The sequence below is a fragment of the Macaca fascicularis genome, chromosome 11, assembly GCF_037993035.2.
Source record: "Macaca fascicularis isolate 582-1 chromosome 11, T2T-MFA8v1.1".
Lineage (NCBI taxonomy): Eukaryota > Metazoa > Chordata > Mammalia > Primates > Cercopithecidae > Macaca > Macaca fascicularis.
In genome coordinates this window covers 130,424,595-130,448,618 of record NC_088385.1, presented here as the reverse complement: position 1 = coordinate 130,448,618, position 24,024 = coordinate 130,424,595, and the positions used below count along the sequence as shown (strand labels likewise).

Genomic DNA, 24,024 nt, shown 5'->3' with positions numbered 1-24,024 from the left:
CAACATGATGAAACCGAGCCTCTACTAAAATTACAAACACAAAAATTAACTGGGTGTGTTGGCATGCACCTGTACTCCCAGCTACTCAGAAGGCTGAGGCAGAGAATCGCTTGAACCTGGGAGGCGCAGGCTGCAGTGAGCTGAGATCACGCCATTGCACTCCAGCCTGGGCAACATAGGGAGATTGCATCTCAAAAAAAAAAGAGAGAGAGAAGAAAAATTGGCTGGATGTGGTGGCATGTGCCTGTAGTCTCAGCTACTCAGGAGGCTGAGGTGGGAGGATTACTTGAGTTCAAGGTTGCGGTGAGATATGATTTCACCGCTGCACTCCATCCTGAGTGACAAAGTGTGACTTTGTCTCAAAAAACAAAAACAGGCTGGGCGCAGTGACTCATGCCTGTAATCCCAGCACTTTGGCAGGCTGAGGTGGGCGGATTACCTGAGGTCAGGAGTTCGCGACCAGCGTGACCAACATGGAGAAACCCTGTCTCTACTAAAAATACAAAATTAGCCAGGTGTGGTGGCTTATGCCTGTAACCCCAGCTACTCGGGAGGCTGAGGCAGGAGAATCGCTTGAACCCAGGAGGCAGAGGTCGCAGTGAGCCGAGATCGAGCCATTGCACTCCAGCCTCAGCAACAAGAGCGAAACTCTAACAACAACAACAACAACAAATCCTGTTTAATGTCTTTTTTTTTGTTTGAGATGGAGTCTCGCTTTGTCGCCTAGGCTGGAGTGCAGTGGCGCAATCTCGGCTCACTGCAAGCTCCGCCTCCTGGGTTCACGCCATTCTCCTGCCTCAGCCTCCTGAGTAGCTGGGAATACAGGCACCCACCACCACGCCTGGCTAATTGTTTGTATTTTTTAGTAGAGAGAGGGTTTCACCGTGCTGGCCAGGATGGTCTCGATCTCCTGACCTTGTGATCTGCTTACCTCTGCCTCCCAAAGTGCTGGGATTACAGGCTTGAGCCACCGTGCCCGGCCAATGTCTTATATCTTATAACTCGAAATCTCAGACCTTGCATTTAAGGAGTGTTATATGTACCTTATAGTATATGATGCATTATGAATTCATTTTTTGCCTGTTTACAAGTTGTAAAAAATATATATATGGTGGGAATTTGTGGGGTTCCAAGAACAGGGCTCCTCAAGGAGTGTCCTTATAAAATTTAAGGATGTATTAGGTCCCTATCAGAAGCTGCTACTTCCATATGCTTTTCCAACCTCAGTAGCTTCACCAAAGGCACACAGCTCCTCCCTCCATCTTCATGTTCTTGTGACCAATGATTTGAAAAACAGTTGTGGGAAAATCCAGAGTAACTGTGTATCAGTAACATGTGGTTAAGCAAAATTGGGATAGCAATGCTAATACTTCTATCATTAAGCAGTTTTATGTGTGTTTTGGTAATTTAACATTATCTGTAATTTTTCTTGTTTAGTGGTTTCCCAATACCAGTTTAGTATTAAATGCTAGGAATACATCTCAGAATATTCTATTCAGCGAACAAAATCAATGATCTTTAAAAAAAAATTTCGTTGCAGGACGAACTCATAGATCAAACCAAGTGACTGCTCCTGAATATGTCTTTCTGATTTCTGAACTGGCAGGAGAACAAAGATTTGCATCTATTGTTGCTAAAAGACTTGAGAGTTTGGTGAGTTTTGGAGTTGTGTGGCTGTGTGTAAAAGATGATCTGTTGTACCTGTTTTCTGGTAAAAGGTTACCTGTGCCTTGACTGAAATTTTTGTTTTAATAGGGGGCACTTACACATGGCGATAGAAGAGCAACAGAATCTAGGGATCTGAGCAGGTTCAACTTTGATAATAAGGTACATTTCAACTTTCAGTATCTCTGAAAACTTGTGATAGTGTATGGTAGCTGTAGGGAACGTGAAAGAAAGGTAGTTACTGTCTAAAACAAAACTGCCTCTCATATGCATTTGCTTTAAAATCATGACTTCCTGTAAGACAGAATTTCACATGTAAGTTAGATCACATGTTAAGTATCAGTACAGCAATGTGGTTGTCTTTATTCCTTTTGGAAAACAAGAACAAATGAGAATGAATTAACTGAGTTCTCAGAAGTAAAGGAAGTTAATTTTTCTCACGTTTGCTATGTGTAGAGACATGAATTAGGCAGTATAAAATATATATAAAGGCCAGGCGCAATGGCTCATGCCTGTAATCCCAGCGCTTTGGGAGGCCCAGGTGGGTGGATTACCTGAGGTCAGGCGTTCGAGACCAGCCTGGCCAATATGGTGCAACCACATCTGTACTAAAAAAATAAAATACAAAAAAAAAAATACAAAAATTAGGCCGGAATCGGTTGCTCACACCTGTAATCCGACCACTTTGGGAGGCCAAGGCAGGTGGATCACCTGAGGGTCAGGAGTTCGAGACCAGCCTGACCAACACAGTGAAACCCTATCTCTGTTAAAAATACAGCAAATTAGCTGGGTGTGGTGGCACTCAGCTGCAGTCCCAGCTACTTAGGAGGCAGAGGTTGCAGTGAGCCAAGATCATGCCACTGCACTCCAGCCTGGGCAGTAGAGCAAAACTGTGTCTCAAAAAATTATATAAAAATTAGTTGGGTGTGGCTGGGCACAGTGGCTCACGCCTGTAATCCCAGCACTTTGGGAGACCAAGGTGGGCGGATCACGAGGTCAAGAGATCGAGACCATCCTGGCCAACATGGTGAAACCCTGTCTCTACTAAAAATAGAAAAATTAGCTGGGCGTGGTGACTCAAGCCTGTAGTCCTAGCTACTCAGGAGGCTGAGGCAGGAAAATCACTTCAACCTGGGATACAGAGGTTGCAGTGAGCCGAGTTTATACCACTGCACTCTAGCCTGTCGACAGAGCAAGACTCCGTGTCAAAGGAAAAAAAAATTGGGCATGGTGGACACGGGCACCTGTAGTCCCAGCTTCTTGGGAGGCTGAGGCAGAGAACCGCTTGAACCCGGGAGGCAGAGGTTGCAGTGAGTGGAGATCGTGACATTACACTCCAGCCTGGGTGATGAGCAAAACTCTTGTCTCCAAAAGAAGAAAAAATAAATAAGTATAAAGATAATTGAGAATTGCTTTTTTGAATCTTTGGTACAATAATAGTTTGTGGTTTTTTGGGGGTTTTGTTGAGAGAGAGTTTTTTGCTCTTGTCGCGCAGGCTGGAGCACAATGACGCCATCTTGGCTCACTACAGCCTCCACCTCCCAGGTTCAAGCAATTCTCCTGCCTCAGCCTTCCGAGTAGCTGGGATTACAGGTGTCTGCCACCACACCCAGCTAATTTTTTGTAGTAGAGATGGAGTTTCACCATGTTAGTCAGGTTGATCTTGAACTCCCAACCTCAGGGGATCCACCCGCCTCAACCTCCCAAAGTGCTGGGATTACAGGCATGAGCCACCGTGCCCAGCCAATAGTTTTTATAGTATTTAGGTGGTAATGTGATCGAAGAGTATCCAAATGCTGAAAGTGGTTAAAGGTTTTGATTTTTTTTGCAGTATGGAAGAAATGCTTTAGAAATTGTCATGAAATCCATTGTAAACTTGGATTCTCCTATGGTATCACCACCTCCAGACTATCCTGGAGAATTTTTTAAAGGTAAGTTTTAAAAATATTCATAACGACAATGATTATTGACAAAGATGTACTCAAACCTGTTGTAACATTTGCTGTTATATTAGTTTTTTTCTTTGGATATAAATTGTATAAAACTTTGAAATTAATGGTTACTAGGACACGTAAGTATCTTGTATTAAACAGATTTATTAAAGCAAATTTTATTCAAATGAAGGTGCTCTTACTGTTGATATATTGAAAGCATGTTTGTCTAATAATAGATTTAAAAGAGGAAAGTCGTTTTAGTACATTAAGTAAAATCACTTTGCCAAATAGCCTTTTTTTTTTTTTTAAGACCGAGTCTCGGCCGGGCGCGGTGGCTCAAGCCTGTAATCCCAGCACTTTGGGAGGCCGAGACGGGCGGATCACGAGGTCAGGAGTTTGAGACCATCCTGGCTAACACGGTGAAACCCCGTCTCTACTAAAAAATACAAAAAACTAGCCGGGCGAGGTGGTGGGCGCCTGTAGTCCCGGCTACTCGGGAGGCTGAGGCAGGAGAATGGCGTAAAAACCCGGGAGGCGGAGCTTGCAGTGAGCTGAGATCCGGCCACTGCACTCCACCCTGGGCGACATAGCGAGACTCCGTCTCAAAAAAAAAAAAAAAAAAAAAGACCGAGTCTCGCTCTGTCGCCTGGCTGGAGTGCAGTGGTGTGATCTCGGCTCACTGCAACCTCCAACTCCCTGGTTCAAGCCATTCTCCTGCCTCAACCTCCCGGGTAGCTAAGATTACAGGCACAAGCCACCATGCCCAGCTAATTTTTGTATTTTTAGTAGAGACAGGGTTGCACTATGTTGGCCAGGATGGTCTTGATCTCCTGACCTCGTGATCTGTCCGCCTCAGCCTCCCAAAGTGCTGGGATTACAGGCTTGAGCCACCGTGCCCAGCCCCAAATAACTTTTAAAATTCAATTTAAAGTTGAAAAAGTACCTAGGTAAGTAATCTTTGAGGATTGATTGGTAGGGGTGGGAGGTTTGAATGAAACAAAATTGGCCATGAATTCACAGTTGTTTAAACTGGGTGATGGATACATGTGGCATAGCCTTTTTTCGTTCGTGTATTTGGAAATGTCTTTTTTTTTTTCTTCTTTTTTTGAGACAAGGTCTCGCACTGTCACCTGGGCTGGAGTGCAATGGCATGATCTTGGCTCATACAACCTCTGCCATCAGGTTCAAAGGATTCTCCTGCCTGAACCTCCCGAGTAGCTGGGATTACAGGTGCCCGCCACTATACCTGGCTAATTTTTCTATTTTCAATAGAGATGGGGTTTCACCATGTTGACCAGGTTGGTCTTGAAATCCTGGCCTCATGTGATCCTCCCACCTCAGCCTCTCACAGTGCTGGGATTATAGACGTGAGCCAACGCACTCAGATGGAGTTAGCATTTTTCACTAGAAAGTCCTTTTGGTATATTAACACATACTGATATGTGTTGTTAACAGTTCATATTGGCATACCAGTTAGGGGTGTTCATCAGTACTCTCGGCTTTCCACAAAAGCAGTTAAGTCTTAACCCTGTACCTTCACTCCTTTTGACATCAGCAGTGTCAGAAACAACTCCCTGGGCTGGGGGCGGTGATTCATGCCTGTAATCCCAGCACTTTGGGAGGCTGAAGTGTGAGGATTGCTTGAGCCTAGGAGGTGGAGGCTGTAGTGAACTGTGATGGCACCACTGCATTCCAGCCTGGGTGACAGAGACCCTGTCTCAGGGAGAAAAAAAAAAGACTCCTTGATTTATTTCTTTTTTTTTTTTTTTTTTTTTTTTGAGACGGAGTCTCGCTCTGTCGCCCAGGCTGGAGTGCAGTGGCCGGATCTCAGCTCACTGCAAGCTCCGCCTCCCGGGTTCACGCCATTCTCCTGCCTCAGCCTCCCGAGTAGCTGGGACTACAGGCGCCCGCCACCTCGCCCGGCTAGTTTTTTTGTATTTCTTAATAGAGACGGGGTTTCACCGTGTTAGCCAGGATGGTCTCGATCTCCTGACCTCGTGATCCACCCATCTCGGCCTCCCAAAGTGCTGGGATTACAGGCTTGAGCCACCGCGCCCGGCCGATTTATTTCTAACTTCTTAAAATTATAGGTTATGGCTAGGCGCAGTGGCTCACACCTGTAATCTCAGCACTTTGGGAGGCCAAGGCAGGTGGATCATTTAAGCTCAGGAGATCAAGACAAGCCTGGGCAACATGGAGAAACCCCTTCTCTAAAATAATTACAAAAAAATTAGCCGGGCACAGTGGTGCACGCCTGTAGTCCCAGCTCCTCAGGAAGCTGAGGTGAGAGGATCCCTTGAGCCTGGGAGGCAGAGGTTGCAGTAAGCCAAGATGATGCCATTGCACTCCAGCCTGGGCGACATAGTCAGACCCTGTCTCAAAAAATATATAGATAGATGGATAGATAGATAGATAGATAACTTGTTTATTATAAGTAATGACAATAATGTTGCAGCCTGGTACAGTGGCTCACACCTGTAATCTCAGCACTTTGGGAGGCTGAGCTGGGTGGATCTCCAGGTTAGGAGTTTGAGACCAGCCTGGCCAGCATGGCGAAACCCTGTCTCTACTAAAAATACAAAAAGTAGCCTGTAGTCCCAGCTACTCGGGAGGCTGAGGCAGGAGAATTGCTTGAACCCGTGAGGCAGAGGTTGCAGTGAGCTGAGATCGCATCCTGCGCTCCAGCCTGCGTGACAGAGTGAGACTCAAAAAAAAAGAAAAGAATCTTAACATGTATAATGAAGAGAGTTAATGTGGTCCCCTTAACCCTCCTTCCATTCTCACCTTCTTAGGTCACAGATGACAGTGTGAACAGGGGCAGTTCTCTCCACATTTTCTCCATGTTTATATAAATATCAAGGTTTTTTTTTTTAATGGCATGATGTTACTTGCAACATCCTTTTCGCACTTAGTGGTACATTGTAGACATCCCTTGTAATTTATGAGTCAGAGTTGATCCTGTTCTTACAGATGTTCGACAAGGACTGATAGGAGTTGGTCTGATAAATGTAGAAGATCGCTCGGGAATTCTTACTCTCGATAAAGGTACTACTATTAACTGTGTAGCACATAACTGTTGCTATAGTATTAAAGTCCATTATGACGTATGCTTTTGAGCCAAAGGGGAAGCTTCATGTTCTGAAAACATTCTGGGTGGTTTTGGCTGCTGTGGGGCTTGAACCCGCGAGGCAGAGGTTGCAGTGAGCCAAGATTGCACCACTGCAGTACAGCCTGGGCAACAGTAGAGCGAGACTCCGTCTAAAAAAAAAAATTGTTTGGGCATGATGGCTCATGCCTGTAATACCATTACTTTGGGAGGCCAAGGCAGGCAGATCACAAGGTCAGGAGTCCAAGACTATCCTGGCTAAGATGGTGGAAACCCATCTCTACTAAAAATATAAAAATTAGACAGGCGTGGTGGCAGACATCTGTAATCCCAGCTACTCGGGAGGCTGAGGCAGGACAACTTGAATCTGGGATGGGGAGGTTGCAGTGAGCCAAGATTGCACCACTGCACTCCAGCCTGGGCAACAGCAGAGCAAGACTCCGTCTCAAAAAACAAAACAAAACAAAAAATTACTGAAGTCAGGGGTGGAGCCTAGACATTTGTAGTTTCCCAAAGCTCCCAGACATTCTAATTGTGCCGCTACAGTTGAGAATTCAGTGTTGGAGAGCTTTCTTATGTACTGAATTGTGTTTATGCTTTCCATAAGTGAGACTGAAGATGCAAAAATTCAGTTTGACAAACCTCTTTTGAGCATATCCTGCAGTGGTGCTAATTCCTAGAGAGAGAAATGGGCAGATTACAGCCTTGTGAGGACAGTGTAAGAGTTAAGAAGGAAGACTTTTAGAAGAGAAAGTGGGACTCGAACTAAGCCTAGATGAATAAAAAAATTTTAATTATTTGAATGCATGAAAACATTCATCTTTTGTCTTTACAGATTATAACAACATAGGGAAATTCTTAAATAGAATTTTAGGCATGGAGGTACATCAGCAGAACGCATTATTTCAGTATTTTGCGGACACACTTACTGCAGTTGTTCAAAATGCCAAAAAAAATGGAAGATACGATATGGGAATCTTAGGTAAGTAGGGAAAATATCCTTCCCAACGCCCCCAGGGAAAATGTGGAGTGGAGAAATTCTTTAAATGTGTGTACCTGATAAAAATGTTCTTTTTACATTTATATGTTTCTTTCTGTTGTTCAAGATCTTGGTTCTGGAGATGAAAAGGTGAGGAAGAGTGATGTTAAAAAGTTTCTGACTCCAGGGTATTCAACCTCTGGCCACGTGGAATTATACACAGTAAGTTTAGAAAATGTTGTGCATGTGGAATTATCGTCTTCCCATGAGATGCGTTTACAGAAATGAGTTTAAATTTTGTTGTTTCTCTTACAGATTAGTGTAGAGAGGGGAATGTCATGGGAGGAAGCTACCAAGATTTGGGCTGAGCTGACAGGACCAGACGATGGCTTTTACTTGTCATTGCAAGTACGACTTTTCCTTTAAATGCTATTCAGATATATAATACTTTTTAATGGCCAATATTGTAATTGTCTCTTCACTTTGTACCTGTTTCCCAGTTGTGTTTAGCTTTCTCTGTTTTGGTAATTTATCGTTGTAATTGTGGGTTTGTCCATTTGTATTACGTTTTTACTTAATGCATTTTATTTTATTTATTTTTTTTTTTTTGAGGTGGAGTCTCGCTCTGTCGCCCAGGCTGGAGTGCAGTGGCCGGATCTCAGCTCACTGCAAGCTCCGCCTCCCGGGTTCCCGCCATTCTCCTGCCTCAGCCTCCCGAGTAGCTGGGACTACAGGCGCCCGCCACCTCGCCCGGCTAGTTTTTTGTATTTTTTAGTAGAGACGGGGTTTCACCGTGTTAGCCAGGATGGTCTCGATCTCCTGACCTCGTGATCCGCCCGTCTCGGCCTCCCAAAGTGCTGGGATTACAGGCTTGAGCCACCGCGCCTGGCCTACTTAATGCATTTTAAAGGATGTTATTAGATGCGAGTTTAGAATTTTATATTTTCTTTTTTTCTTTTTATTTTGAGACAGAGTTTTGCTCTTTGTTGCCCAGGCTGGAGTGCAATGGTGCGATCTTGGCTCACTGCATCCTCTGCCTCCCGAGTAGCTGAAATTAGAGGCATGTGCCACTAGGCCTGGCTGATTTTGTATTTTTAGTAGAGACAGGGTTTCTTCATGTTGATCAGGCTGATCTCGAACTCCCGACCTCAGGTGATCTGCCTGCCTCAGCCTTCCAAAGTGCTGGGATTACAGGTGTGAGCCACATCACCCTTCCTAATTTTTGTATTTTTAGTAGAGGCGAAGTTTCGCCATGTTGGCTGGGCTGGTCTCGATCTCCTGCCTCAGATGATCTGCCTGCCTTGGCCTCCCAAAGTGCTGGAATTATGGGTGTGAGCCACCACGCCTGGCTGAATTGTTAACATTTTCTTTAGTATTGTTTTTATTTTTTTTATTTTTATTTTTTTAAAAGACGGAGTCTTGCTCTGTCGCCCAGGCTGGAGTCCAGTGGCGCAATCTCAGCTCACTGCAAGCTCCGCCTCCCGGGTTCACGCCATTCTCCTGCCTCAGCCTCCCAAGTAGCTGGGACTATAGGCGCCCACCACCACACCCGGCTAATTATTTTTTACATTTTTAGTAGAGATGGGGTTTCACCATCTTAGCCAAGATGGTCTCAATCTCCTTACCTCGTGATTTGCCCACCTCAGCCTCCCAAAGTGCTGGGATTACAGGCGTGAACCAGCGCACCCGGCCAACATTTTCTTTTTTTTTTTTTTTTTTTTTTGAGACGGAGTCTCGCTCTGTCGCCCAGGCTGGAGTGCAGTGGCCGGATCTCAGCTCACTGCAAGCTCCGCCTCCCGGGTTCACGCCATTCTCCTGGCTCAGCCTCCCGAGTAGCTGGGACTACAGGCGCCCGCCACCGCGCCCGGCTAGTTTTTTTTTTTTTGTATTTTTAGTAGAGACGGGGTTTCACCGTGTTAGCCAGGATGGTCTCGATCTCCTGACCTCGTGATCCACCCGTCTCGGCCTCCCAAAGTGCTGGGATTACAGGCTTGAGCCACCGTGCCCGGCCCAACATTTTCTTAAATTAAGCATTTTTCATAAGACAGAGACTTGCTTTAGTCTTAATAATGCTTTATATCTTGAAGACTCATTTTTCAGTTAGTAAAACAGCTGCATTATTTCCGTTATGATTTGTCTCTGTGGACAGAACTAAGGAGTGTGTGTGTGCACACATAACTATACATATATGTATAGATACTTAGCAGTATCTTGAGTTTCATACTGACTTACTTTAGACAACATAGTTTTTATTTCACCAGTTCTCTAAGATATTTGGGGTTGTTTTGTTTTTGTTTTTTGAGACAGAGTTTCAGTCTGTCACCCAGGCTGGAGTGCAGTGGCGCGATCTTGGCTCACCGCAACCTCCGCCTCCCAAGTTCAAGCGATTCTTCTGCTACAGCCTCCTGAGTAGCTGAGACTACAGGCGTGTGCCACCACGCCCAGCTAAGTTTTTTAGTTTTAGTGGAGACGAGGTTTCACTGTGTTAGCCAGGATGGCCTTGATCTCCTGACCTCATGATCCCCCCGCCTCCACCTCCCAAAGTGCCGGGATTACAGGCGTGAGCCACCGCACCAGGCCCCTTCATTCCTTCTTAAACTTACTTCAGTTTAGAAGCGCCAGGCCTAAGCTGTTGATCCTTGATCTAGAGAAAAGCTCTCAAAGGATCTGGCTCCTAGTTGAGTTGGGGTTTTCTGGTTTGGTTTTGTTTTTTGTAATGGGATCTCCTCCCACTGTCACCCAGGCTGATATGCAGTGGCGTGCGTGATCACGGCTCACTGCAGCTTCAACCTCCTGGGCTCAGACAGTCCTCTCACTTCATCTTCCTGAGTAGCTGGGACCACAGGTACACTCCACCACACTTGGCTAGGTTTTTTGTTTGTTTTTTTTTTTTTTTTAAATGCAGTTGATATCTCACTGTGTTGTCCAGGCTGGTCTCAAACTCATAGGCTTAAATGATGCTCCCACCTCGGCCTCCCAAAGTGCTGGATTACAGTTGTCAGCTACTGTGCCTTGGTGGTTTTGGGGTTTTTGAAATACTGATTGAACTGTAGGTTGATTTGCATGTCATTATAAGAAACGATACAGATAAACATCTTGCATACTTCTACCAGTTCCCCCAGTGGTAATATTTTTCAAAACTGTATTGTGATATCACAACCAAGATATTGACATTGGTAGAATTCACGTATTTTACTTGGCTTTCCCCCATAGGTGCCATTTTGATTGGTCCACATAAGGTGTTGGTTATTGTTTTCAGGACAGTCTCGAACTCCTCCTGGGCTTGATCCATCCTCTCACCTTGACCACCTGAATGGCTGGGATTACAGGCATGCACCACTGCACCTGGCTCTTGGTTATTAGTTTTAATTTGAAATTATTGCCAGAATATCGCTGTTGGTAGATTGTGATGAAAGTCATGATCCCCAGCTTCCCTTAGGTTGAAGGATGTGGTAATACTTGTCCTTCATTCTCTGCGTGGCAACAGGTGGCTGGGCATGAGGAGTGGTGGCCCTAGAGACCTCATTCCTGGTCTTTGTTTGCCTTTGAACCTTCACTGCATTAGGCCACCATAGTTTTCAGTGTGTGTAACCTGTGCTGCCATTAGGAAGTCAGTGTCAGAATCGCTTTCCACTGTTCTGTGATGATGTATAATTAACCTGACACTGTCAAGACAGAGCCCATTCTTAAGTGTCTAAACACTATCCTGTAAGTATAGGTTTGGATGTTTCCTGTCAGCTGGTAAATAATTGTAAATATAATCTTCACCTTAACCATTGTTTTATGACTTTACAGTAATTATATAAACAATGTTTCAATTCGTTGGAAAAAGTAAGAGACAAAGGGTCTTTAATATTCATGAAGAAGAAAGTAAAAGATTATGTTTTTTATTATAAGAATTAATATAAAAAGTTAATAGCCCCACAAACAATGATTTATTGTGTTAGAGGGCTGGGAAAATGGTTTTACTTTGTAACTTTTCTTTTTCCTCCGTGTTGCTCCAGAAATGATTGTTTAGAAGCTGTTCAGTCTTCATTATGGAAGAAATGAATTTTCCAGTTTTTCCTTGAGTTAAATGGAGTTTTAAGAGTAACTCCTTCCTCTTAAAGTTTCTCTCATAAATCCAACTTTAAAAAGTTAAAAGTAGGCCAAGCATGGTGGCTCATGCCTATAATCCTAACACTTTGGGAGACCGAGGCGGGCAGATCACCTGAGGTCGGGAGTTCGAGACCAGCCTGGCCAACATGGAAAAACCCTGTCTCTACTGAAAATACAAAATTAGCTGGGCATGGTGGCGGGTACCTGTAGTCCCAGCTACTTGGGAGGCTGAGGCAGGAGAATCGCCTTGAACCCGGGAGGCGGAGCTTGCAGTGAGCCAAGATCGTGCCACTATACTCTAGACTGGTGACAGAGCGAGTCTCTGTCTCAAAAAAAAAAAAAAAGTTACATACCTGGATTCCAACATTTCTCTAATGCTTCCCTTTCTTCCATTTTTACCTCCATATATGTGGACAATTTGTTCAACATTTTTGCTTTCTGCTGCCATAGCTTTGCTGTTTACAGAACACTTTATCAGGTGATCTCTCACTTTGCCCTTCAAAACCCTGTGACATCAGGAAAGGCAGTACTGGCAGAGAGACAAGTGCAGAGCACTGGGGCTATCCAAGGCCTTAGCTTGGAGAGGCTTGAATTCTATTGTTAACCTGAAAGGAGAGTAATATTTATTTTTCCATTTTACTGAGAGATGTTTAAAAACATACAGCAGAGCTAAAAGAACTTTCTCTGAAGACCCCTAATGCCTACTACCTGGATTCTACTGTTAACATTTTATTACACTTGGTTTTTCTTATCTCTCTGAGGCTACTTGACTGGGATTCCAGGTACAGGAAATAAAAGAAGCAAAATGATCTGTATTGGACATTTGTGCATTAAAGCTAATTCCACATAGTTTTCTGAAGATAACTTTGGTCTTTAACTTTTGTTTTAGCCGGAATTAAGGTCCAATAACTGCCCTTTGGGTGTGGCCGTGTTAGTCTTTTAAACAAGCAATTTTGGTGTTTTTTGAAGTTACCTATCTATGTACTTACTTAGTGTTACAGTCTCAAGTGATTATATATGCTGACGTGATGATACAAAAACATGTCTTAAAGTATGTGTTGTAAAATCTTTATATTTTGTCATTTTCTTTAAACAGATAAGGAACAACAAGAAAACTGCCATCTTAGTTAAAGAAGTGAATCCTAAAAAGAAACTTTTCTTAGTTTATCGACCAAATACTGGGAAACAGCTCAAATTAGAAATTTATGCTGATCTAAAAAAGAAATATAAGAAGGTATTTTCTCATTTGTACTTTATATTATATAAGAACACTTATTTTGGGCCAGGCGTAGTGGCTCACACCTGTAATCCCAGCACTTGGGAGGCCGAGGCGGGCAGATCATCTTAAGGTTGGGAGTTTGAGACCAGCCTGACCAACATGGAGAAACTCCGTCTCTACTGAAAATGCAACATATTAGCCCGGGATGGTGATGCATACCTGTAATCGCAGCTACTCGGGAGGCCGAAGTAGGAGAATCGCTTGAACCCAGGAGGCGGAGGTTGCAGTGAGCCAAGGTGGAGCCATTGCACTCCAGCCTGAGCAACAAGAGTGAAACTTCATCTCAAAAAAAAAAAAGAATACTTATTTTGGCTGGGCACGGTAGCTCATGCCTGTGATCCTAGCACTTTGGGAGGCCGAGGCAGTTGGATCACCGGAGGTCAGGATTTCGAGACCAGCCTGGCCAACATGGTAAAACCTCGTCTCTACTAAAGATACAAAAGATAATGAGGTGTGGTGGCGCACGCCTGTAGTCCCAGCTACTCAGGAGGCTGAGGCAGGAGAATCGCTTAAACCTGGGACATGGAGGCCATAGTAAGCCGAGATTGTTCCACTGCACTCCAGCCAGGGTGACAGAGCAAGACTCCGTCTCAAAAAAAAAAAAAAAAAAACAAACTTATTTTATAATATATTGAAATTGTTTAAGATAGTTTTTCTAGGTATGAAATTATATTTTCCTTTTTTTTTTTTTTTTTTTAAATGAGGTCTCACTATGTTGCAAAGGCTGGACTGGTCTGGTCTCATGGGCTCAAGCAGTTCTTTCACCTCTGCCCCCCAAAGTTCTAGAATTAACAGGTGTCAGCCACCGCACCCAGCCTGGTTTAAGAAAAATGTCAACTTTTGTAATGCTGATATCACAGTCTTAATGTTAGCAGCCTTAAGAAACTTCTAGGGTGCCTCCTTCTGTTGCCCAGGCTGGAGTGTAGTAGCGCAATCTTGGCTCACTGTAACCTTCGCCTCACGGGTTCAAGTGATTCTTGTGCCTCAGCTTCCCAAGTAGCTGGGATTACAGGCATGTGCTACACACCTGGCTAATTTTTTTTTCTGTATGTTTAGTAGAGACGGAGTTTCGCCATGTTAGCCAGTCTGGTCTTGAACTCCTGGCCTTAAGTGATCACCCGCCTTGGTCTCCCAGAGTGCTGGGATTATAGGCATGAACCACCGTGCCCAGCCTAAAATGATTATTTGAAATAGCTTACCTCTTCAGTAAAGGAAGCTTCCCGTGCTAATCACAAAAGTTAGAATGTTTAAAGGCCTTCTCACTACCTCTTAGTTTTATTGTGAGGATGCCTCTATGTTTATATTTTGCAATGATTTATAGAAAACAGTAAGCGACCATTTTTCCTAACATTTACTATTAGGTTTTATTTTATTAATATTACCTTATATTATTATTTGTAGCCATTCTGATTTGAAAACAAAGTTAAGTAGTTATTTGAAAAATGTATTGTATAAGAGGAACCAGCATGACGGAACTTTTGAAATGGCATTCAGATTCAGTTAATGGCAACGGTAAGGCTTTTTGTGTAGAGATTATTTTAAATTGGTTGCCTCTTAGAATTATAGACGAGACTAGGTAACCAGTTTATTTAAAGCAATACTGTTTTCAGTGAAATTTTTCTCGTTTTTACAGGTCGTCTCAGATGATGCCCTGATGCACTGGTTAGATCAGTATAATTCATCTGCAGATACTTGTACTCATGCTTATTGGTTAGTATTTTCATGTTTCCTACCATGTTTTCCAAATTTTAATTGAGATTTAAATACACCTTCACTCTTTACCAGTATGTCCTCATGAATTAACTAACAGATTAAGTATTGTCAGGCGTGGTGTGTTCCATCAGGGATATTTACTGGATGGTTGTAGATTGTGTACTGTTTATGAAACTGTTTAGTTTATGTACCTCCTTACTCTTCACTGATGCTTTCTGATTTCCAGCCAAACTGCTCTCTGGCAGCGTGACTTTAACAGTCATCCTTCATGTTAGAACTTCCTTTTTCATGGCCGGGCGCGGTGGCTCACGCCTGTAATCCCAGCACTTTGGGAGGCTGAGGTGGGCGGATCACCTGAGGTCAGGAGTTCAAGACCATCCTGGCCAACATGGTGAAACCCCATCTTTACTAAAAATACAAAACAATTAGCCAGTGTGGTGGCGGGCGCCTGTAATCCAAGCTACTTGGGAGGCTGAGGCAGGAGAATTGCTTGAACCCAGAAGGTGGAAGTTGCAGTGAGTCAAAATTGCGCTATTGCCTCTAGCCTGGGTGACAGAGCGAGACTCCATTTTAAAAAAAAAAAAAATCCCAGCATTTTGGGAGGTTGAGGCGGGCGGATCACCTAAGGTTGGGTGTTCGGGACCAGCCTGACCAACATGGAGAAACCCCGTCTCTACTTAAAAAAAAAAAAAAAAATACAAAATTAGCCGGCTGTGGTGGCACATGCCTGTAATCCCAGCTACTCAGGAGGCCGAGGCAGGAGAATCGCTTGAACCCGGGAGACGGGGGTTGCGGTGAACTGAGATTGCGCCATTGTACTATAGCCTGGGCAACAAGGGCAAAACTCTGTCTCAAAAAAAAAAAAAAAAACACTTTTTCGCCCTCCTTCTGTCACTCTCCGTGTTTTTTTTGTTTGGTTGGTTATTTCAAAGGACAGTCTCATTATATCACCTAGGCTGGAGAACAATGCAGCCAGTCATAACTCACTGCAGCCTCAAACCCCTCCCATCTCGGCCTCCTGAGTAGCTGGGCTCTTTTCTTTCTTCCTTTCTTTTTTAAAAAAGCTTTACTGGTGTCCCAGATCTAGGGAATGTCTAAGAAACCAGGGAGATGCCCAAAGTTAACAGCACAGCACACGCAAACTTTTGTTGTTGAGTCTTGGAGTGCTTCTTGCTGTGCCCCCTCACCCCTTAGCTTGCAGTGTTCACTTTGTGACCTCGTATACTCTCATATCTGCAAATCATAGTTTTCTCCCTCATTAAGTAGTTAATGCTCTTGCGGTATCTGACCCACTTCATGAAAAGGAATATAAAGTGTAAATGAATTTTAGCTTGAGGGTTTTTTTTGTTTGTTTTTTTGATGGTTTGGGCTCCTTCTGTAGGTGCATAAGTTGGCTTTGATGTGAGTAGTGCTTCTGGTTTTCATTATGAGAGTAAATTAGTGCCACTGAAAATTAGAAAAAGTCTGTAAGATAAAATGTTTTAAAAGGTAGGCCAGCTAGGTGCCATTGGCTTGCCGGTAGTCCTGGCACCTGGAGAGGTCAAGATGGATCACATGAGGCCAGGAGTTTAAGACCAGCCCGGCCAACATGGTGAAACCACGTATCTACTAAAAATACAAAAATTAGCAGGGCATGGTGGCAGACGCCTGTAATCCCAGCTGCTTGGGAGGCTGAGGCACGAGAATTGCTTGATCCTGGGAGGCAGAAGTTGCGGTGAACTGAGATCGTGGCACTGCACCCCTGCCTGGGTGACAGCGAGACTCGATCTCAAAATAAAAAAAAAGTTTTAAAAGTTAACCTACAAACTTTTTTTTTTTTTTTTTTTTTTTGGAGGTGGGGTCCTTGCTCTGTCTCCCAGGCTGGAGTGCAGTGGCACGATCTTGGCTCACTGCAACCTCTGCCTCCCAGGTTCAAGCAGTTCTCCTGCCTCAGCCTCCTGAGTAGCTGGGACTACAGGCGCCCGCCACCATGCCCAACTAATTTTTGTATTTTTAGTAGAGACAGGGTTTCATTTCACCATGTTGGCCAAGCTGGTCTCGAACTCCTGACTTTGTGATCTGCCCACCACGGCCTCCCAAAGTGCTGGGATTACAGGCATAAGCCACTGCGCCTGCCCCTAACATTTTCTAAAACATTTCCTCTGGGGACAGTGCAGTGGCTCCTAGCACTTTGGGAGATCACGATGAGAGGATTGCTTGAGGCCAGGAGTTTGAGACCAACTTCCTCAACACAGCGAGACTCCATCTCTACAAAAAAATTAACTTAAAAAACAACAAACATTTGCTTTGAGTTACAGTAAGAAAAGTGTCCTATACATGTACGTTTAACACTGTGTGTATTAGATTCATCTTGAATTAGTACTAACCAGAAGGACATCTTTATTGATGAATTCTGAAAATAATTTTAACCATAAAACATTGGTGGTATTTCTCCCTTTTTCTCATTTCTTCTTAAACTTACATGTAGCCTCTCCCTCCCCTCCCACCCCTTTCCGTCCCCCCTCTAGATTGCTGAGTCCTTCCCACTAATGTGATTTAGAACCAGTGTATCAGTAGTTTCATAATATAGAAATAACTGGCAGGATCTTTCCCCCCGGTCCTTCTTTTATTTTCACAGGTGTTGCTTGTTTTTTCATGGCAGGATGTCTCAGGATCTTTTTTTCTTTTTTAAACAGAGGGCTTGAGTGCAATGGCACCATCTTGGCTCACTGCAACCTCCACCTCCCAGGTTCAAGCGATTCTCGTGCCTCCACCACCTGAGTAGCTGGGATTACAGGCATGTGCCACCACACCCGGCTTTTTTTTGTTGTTTTTTTTTGTTGTTGTTGTTGTTGAGACAGAGTCTCCTCTGTTGCCCAGCATGGAGAGCAGTGGCACTATCTCAGCTCACTGCAAGCTCCGCCTCCCGGGTTTACGCCATTCTCCTGCCTCAGCCTCCCGAGTAGCTGGGACTACAGGTGCCTGCCACCAAGCCTGGCTAATGTTTTGATATTCTTAGTAGAGACCAGGTTTCACCATGTTAGCCAGGATGGTTTTGATCTCCTGACCTCGTGATCCGCCCACCTTGTCCTCCCAAAGTGCTGGGATTATAGGCATGAGCCACAGTGCCCAGCCCACACCTGGCTAGTTTTTGTATTTTCAGTAGAAATGTGGTTTCTCCATGTTGGCCAGGCTGGTCTCAAACTCCTGGCCTCAAGCTATCTGCAGGCCTCAGCTTCCCAAAGTGCTGGGGTTACAGGCATGAGCCACCATGCCTAATTATGTTAAACTTTTTGTAGAGGTAGAGCCTGGCCATGTTGCACAGGCTGGTCTCAAACCCCTGAAGTCAAACAATACTCCTCCCTCAGCCTCCCAAAGAGCTGTGACTACAGGCATGAGCCATCATGCCCGGCTAGGCTAGCAAGATCATTTTATAAACTAGCAATACTACAGTAAAATAATGGATGTTAAAATAACTAAAATGCTTCAACAGATAGCAAACACAATAAATTCAACCCTTTTTATGGGGAGGCAGGCCCCTGAAAAAATTGTGGTTTTAAAAAACAGCCCTGAGGCTGGGCGCAGTGGCTCAAGCCTGTAATCCCAGCACTTTGGGAGGCCGAGACGGGTGGATCACGAGGTCAGGAGATCGAGACCATCCTGGCTAACCTGGTGAAACCCCGTCTCTACTACAAAAATACAAAAAACTAGCCAGGCGAGGTGGCGGGCGCCTGTAGTCCTAGCTACTCGGGAGGCTGAGGCAGGAGAATGGCGTAAACCCGGGAGGCGGAGCTTGCAGTGAGCTGAGATCCGGCCACTGCACTCCAGCCTGGGCGACAGAGTGAAACTCCACCTCAAAACAAACAAACAAACAAAAAAATCAGCACTGATACCTTAAATTGGAAATGATAACCCAGTAGGCCAACAGAATTATAATCTAAGAAATAGTAAAGGCAAATACTGCTAAAACATTGTTTATTTGAAACTTGCGGCCAGGAGCGGTGGCTCACGCCATCCCAACCCTTTGGGAAGCCAAGGGCGGATCACCAGAGGTCAGGAGTTTGAGACCAGCCGGCCCAACATGGCAAAACCCCGTCTCTACTAAAAATACAAGAAAAAAAGAAATTCCCAACTACTTGGGAGGCTGAGGCAGGAGAATCACTTGAACCTGGGAGGCGGAGGTTGCAATGAGCCAAGATCGTGCCACTGCACTCCAGTGTGGGCAACAAGAGTGAAACTCCGTCTCAAAAAAACAAAAAGAAAAGAAATTTGAGTTGACCTTGTAAACCTTTCAGAAACGTGTGTCTGTGTGCATATATAGACACTCACATATGTGTATTTCTTTCCCACTTTTCTTAGGCGCGGCAATTGCAAAAAAGCAAGCTTGGGGTTAGTTTGTGAAATAGGTCTTCGTTGCCGTACATACTATGTATTATGTGGTTCAGTGCTGAGTGTCTGGACAAAAGTTGAGGGTGTTCTAGCATCTGTCAGTGGCACAAACGTGAAGATGCAGATTGTGCGGCTAAGAACGGAAGATGGGCAACGGATTGTAGGTGAGTCTAATTTTTGTTTTGGTTTGAGTTGCAGGAAAAAATCAGATCTGACTTTTTTCTCATTGCTAATATCTTAGCTCTGTTCTGCACGCATTTAACATCTCCTCCAGTAGTGGGTATGGGACCCGTTTTATATTTCTTACAAGGTCGAACAGAAGTTAAGCCTTCAAACAGACATTGTTGGTTCTGGTTAAAGTTATGATATGGTCATCTCTTTGATGCTGCTCTCAGCCGCTCCTGCTCTCCTTCTCTACTCTTGGTGGCTGTGCAGGCTCCCTGGTGTGAAGACAGTTCAGTCTCCTCCCCAGGAGTTCTCCATTGAGCTAGCTTAAGACTCTGGAACTCAAAAGCCACTGTGCACAGAGGATGGCTTGGTGTCCTGCAGGGAGCAAGGGCAGACTAGGCCAGCTGTTCCCACTGTGTGCTCAACTACAGGTATCCAGGAAGCAGGCCAGCAATTGAACTCTGTTTGCTTATCTTGGTTTCACTTACAGCAGCCTTCTTCTACCACGAGTTGCATATCGGCAGTTCATGGGCCAAAATCAGTCCATGGATTTTTTTTTTTTTTTTTTTTTTGGACACTTGAGTGTTTTGGGATTTTTGTAGGTTTTCATTTGAATTAATTTTTTTTTTTTTGAGACTGAGTCTTACTGTGTTGCCCAGGCTGGAGTGCAGTGGCGTGCTCCTGGCTCACCGTATCCTCCACCTCCTGAGTAGCTGGGATTATAGGCATGCACCACCACACCCGGCTAATTTTTGTATTTTTTTAGTAGAGGTGGTTTTTCACCATGTTGGCCAAGCTAGTCTCGAACTCCTGACCTCAAGTGATCCGCCCACCTTGGCTTCCCAAAGTGCTGGGATTATAGGCGCGAGCCACTGCGCCTGGCCTCATTTGAATTAATTGCCAACATTTAAAAAAGAGGTTTGATTTAAAAGTCTAGATTTCCAGTTCCAAAAGCAGCCCATCAGCTGGACATGGTGGTTCACACTTGTAATCCCAGCACTTTGGGAGCCTGAAGCAGGAGGATTGCTTTAGCCCAGGAATTTGAGACCAGCCTAGGCAACACAGTGAGACCTTGTCTCTATTAAAAAAAAAAATTAGGGCTGGGCATGGTGGTTTATGCCTATAATCCCAGCACTTCAGGAGGCCGAGGCAGGTGGATCACGAAGTCAAAGAGATCAAGACCATCCTGGCCAACATGTTGAAACCTTGTCTCTACTAAAAATACAAAAATTAGCCAGGCATGGTGGCACGCACCTGTAGTCCCAGCTACTTGGGAGACTGAGGCAGGAGAATCACTTGATTGGGGAGGTGGAGGTTGCAATGAGCCAAGATTGTGCCACTGCACTCCAGCCTGGAGACAGAGCGAGACTGTCTCAAAAATACATATATATGCATGCAATTTATCGGGAACATTGAGCCTTCAATCCCACATGCAGGACTTTTAAGTTCCCTTAACCAGCACCCAGTGAGTATCCTTTCCAGTTTGCTAGTATCTACTCTTCAAAGTTTACCTATTTCAGTTAGCATTTGAATTTACAGCTTTTTTTCTGTAGTCTTTTTGGTGCATTAGTACATGACAGAAGTGACATTTGCATGTTTGTGGAGCTTAAAAAGATAATACATAGAATAATAGATATTCTTGACCTCCTATTAAAAAGAGAATAATAGATTTTGTAGATTTTGTGGGGTTTTTTTTTTTTGAGACGGAGTCTCGCTGTGTTGCCCAGGCCGGAGTGCAGTGGCACGATCTCGGCTCACTGCAACCTCCGCCTCCCGGGTTCACGCCATTCTCCTGCCTCAGCCTCCTGAGAATAATAGATATTCTTGACCTCCTATTCCTCCAACAAGATGGCATTACAGTAAACACATGCATATGCTTGGGTATTTGTGGGAAATGCGGTTGAAGAATCAGACTACATCTCAATGGTCATTTCATTTATTAGGTAGTCGTTTAATTTTTGTGTGAACTTCTTGTTCATTACGCTTAATATTATGCCTCATTTGGAATCTGCTGTGAAGCTATACAGCGTGGTTTCTTCTGGACACAACTTTTAAATTCTTGTTACAAATTACAGGTTTGATCATTCCGGCAAATTGTGTGTCTCCTCTTGTAAATCTCCTATCAACTTCAGACCAGTCTCAACAGCTTGCGGTCCAACAGAAACAGCTATGGCAACAGCATCACCCTCAGAGCATCACCAACTTGAGCAACGCATAAAGAACAGACAGGTTTCAACATGGATGGATCTGAAATGCTGTTGAAGCATATCATTTGCATAAAAATCAGGGACAGTTTCCAAAGAATTATATATTTTTTTCAGTTGTGCTCTCTCTAGTTAGTTTTTTTGGAAGTAAGGACAAACCTGGAATAGATAGCAAAACTGAAAATCAGCAGTGCTGATGGTGGTACATATGTCTTTCCTTTTGCTTCTCCCCTGGTACTTCCCATCTGCTTTTACTTTGGGTGAGCAGAGCGGGATGTGTGCGTGCGTGTGTGTCAGTCTGTTTGTGAGTGTGTTAAAGGCTACAGACCACAGTTGGTTTAAAATGCTTGGAACTTCCCAAACTGGCTTTACTTTATGTTTATACAGTGCTCAGGGTTAACGCAGTACATCCATGCCATTGCTGTGGGAGGTATCCCCGGATGCATGTGTTTTGAGTCTATAAATATAGAAAATATATATTGGTTTCTTTTTCCAGCTTAATAGGTTTATTAAAGCATGAAATGAAAGGTTGCATATCATGCATTCAGGTTATTTTCTAATTTTTGTTCTGACAGTGCATGTCTTTGAAAGCATGCGTAAACAAGATTAACACAGAAGTCGAGTAACAGAGAGAAACATTTGTTTGATGTACAGCATTGGTTATTGCATTTTTATAGTGTTTATACCTGGGTATTGCTTCAAATCCTGCAGACCCCTCCTGCCCCTTCTCCCTGCCCTAGGTTTCTGGTCAAGGTAATGAGTACATACATTTTTCTGTGATAAAACTCTTAAAATTAAAAGTTAATTTTAATGTATTAATAGTATTCCTAATGTGTGCTGCAGAAATGGCTGTAAGCCTCTTAAATTTACATTTTCAACTTAAAGGTAGTTTTAGAAAGAAGTACAAATTGGCTTTCATCTTGCAAACAATCGTTTTTTACTTTGTTATCTTAATTTGCTTTTTCACTCATAAAAAGGAAACCATACTTGAGTTGTAGACAATGAGGAAACACTTGAGGCTTCTGCTGTATGTTTTTTTGTTACTGTTATTGTTGTTACTCAGTAACTTGAATATTGTTTAATGTGTTGTAAGACATTGTAGAGTTTATCTCAAGCTGTTAAAAATGGTAATGTACAAATGTGAATAGACACTTATCTATATAATATGGGTAAGTTTTGTTTCACCTATAATAGATGTTTATAAGAACAAGTGAGGGGACAGTTGGTCTTTTTATTTCCTTTTCTTTCTTTCTTTTTCTTTCTTTCTTTTTCTTTTTTTTTCTTTTTTCTTTTTTTTCTTTTCTTTTTTTTTTTTTTTTTTTTTTTTGCTTACACAGGTTGCACTATTGAAAAATCGAGATTGTATAAACCTGGTAAAAAGCTGCAAGATGCCAAAATCTTGTAGATGTCAAATAAAAAGTTATTATACTAACAAGAAGTGGACTCTTGTTTAGGCCCTCACTGGTGACCTTCAGAAGTAGTCTGTGACGGGGACTCAGCAGAACTTGTGTGTTGCCTCAGCATTCCAGGTAGCCTTATAGTTTGGCTTAAAACTTATCCCTAAAATTTGAGATGGCGTTGAGGGAAGGGGTGTAATGATAGTACTTCTGAGTGTTTTTTAAGTTGAATTGTTTGCTGTGTTAACTTTTTAAACTTCTTGCAGAATTGGGTGAGATGTGTGTTAAAACTGACAAACCTGGCTGAAAGCTTAGGGTGTTCATCCTCTTGTGTCTCCTTTAGCCTGAGTTTGGTTATGTCAAGCTTACCGTAAGTTTTCTTAGGATTTATTTATTCTTGGTGCCTAAAAGAATAAATTGAAAGTACTTTCTGTTCTTTGGCACATTTTGCCCAGTGGATGCAACTTCTATCCTCAGTCCAGTTCATATATCTCAGGCAGTGATCCATTTTATATCAGCCAGTTTTCCTTGTTAGGGCCACTAGACCCGGCTGGCAGCCAAGAGCAGCACTGTCCCCACCTTCAGCAGAACTTCTCAGCTCATGTGTGTGTTTTTAAAGCAGTAGTCAGCTTCCATCAGCAATGGAAGTGTCGCCCACTCCAGCAGAGGTACAGTCGCTGGACCTGAGGAAGGGAAGCATTACAAACCCTCCAGTGAGACAGAATGGCAGAGTTGGGAAGGATCTTCTCTCATAGGCTGTTGACCCAGCTCCTCTTTCTGTGTGTGAGGGCATCTTCGTTTTTTATGGCATTTTCAAAGCAGCATATGAGGATTCTTAGCATGCAGCTAATTGACAACCCCCATGTCCCATGATGTAATGTTTGCTCTGAACTAGCCATCTTGATACATAGGAGTGTATGTATATTAGGTTCTTTGTAGAACAGCTTTTTTTTGTTGTTTTTTTCATTTAAAAGGCCTCTGAAAGCCCTCTCAAAACGGACCTCAAAAAGGCAACCAGTGTTGAATGGATGGGAGCTGGGGCGATGCATGCCCAGGCTGGTCATGGTGTGTGCAGCACCCAGAGAGTTGCACCCACTCCTTCTTCAGGTGGAT

At 43.7% G+C, this 24,024-nt stretch overlaps 1 protein-coding gene across 12 annotated transcripts in view; it reads left to right on the top strand.

Moving 5' to 3' along the window:
- SBNO1 (strawberry notch homolog 1) overlaps nt 1–22,949 on the top strand; it is a 76,843-nt gene extending 53,894 nt beyond the window's left edge. For all 12 annotated transcript variants that reach the window (XM_074008309.1, XM_065524998.2, XM_065524997.2 and 9 more), the window contains 11 exons: nt 1,541–1,653; nt 1,756–1,827; nt 3,497–3,596; nt 6,570–6,644; nt 7,541–7,687; nt 7,812–7,906; nt 8,000–8,092; nt 12,879–13,016; nt 14,695–14,771; nt 19,113–19,306; nt 21,386–22,949. In XM_074008309.1, coding sequence (XP_073864410.1) covers nt 1,541–1,653; nt 1,756–1,827; nt 3,497–3,596; nt 6,570–6,644; nt 7,541–7,687; nt 7,812–7,906; nt 8,000–8,092; nt 12,879–13,016; nt 14,695–14,771; nt 19,113–19,306; nt 21,386–21,528 — 1,247 coding nt within the window. In that variant the 3' untranslated portion in view covers nt 21,529–22,949. The remainder of the gene's footprint in view (nt 1–1,540; nt 1,654–1,755; nt 1,828–3,496; nt 3,597–6,569; nt 6,645–7,540; nt 7,688–7,811; nt 7,907–7,999; nt 8,093–12,878; nt 13,017–14,694; nt 14,772–19,112; nt 19,307–21,385) is intronic.
- Nucleotides 22,950–24,024: the final 1,075 nt, after the last annotated feature.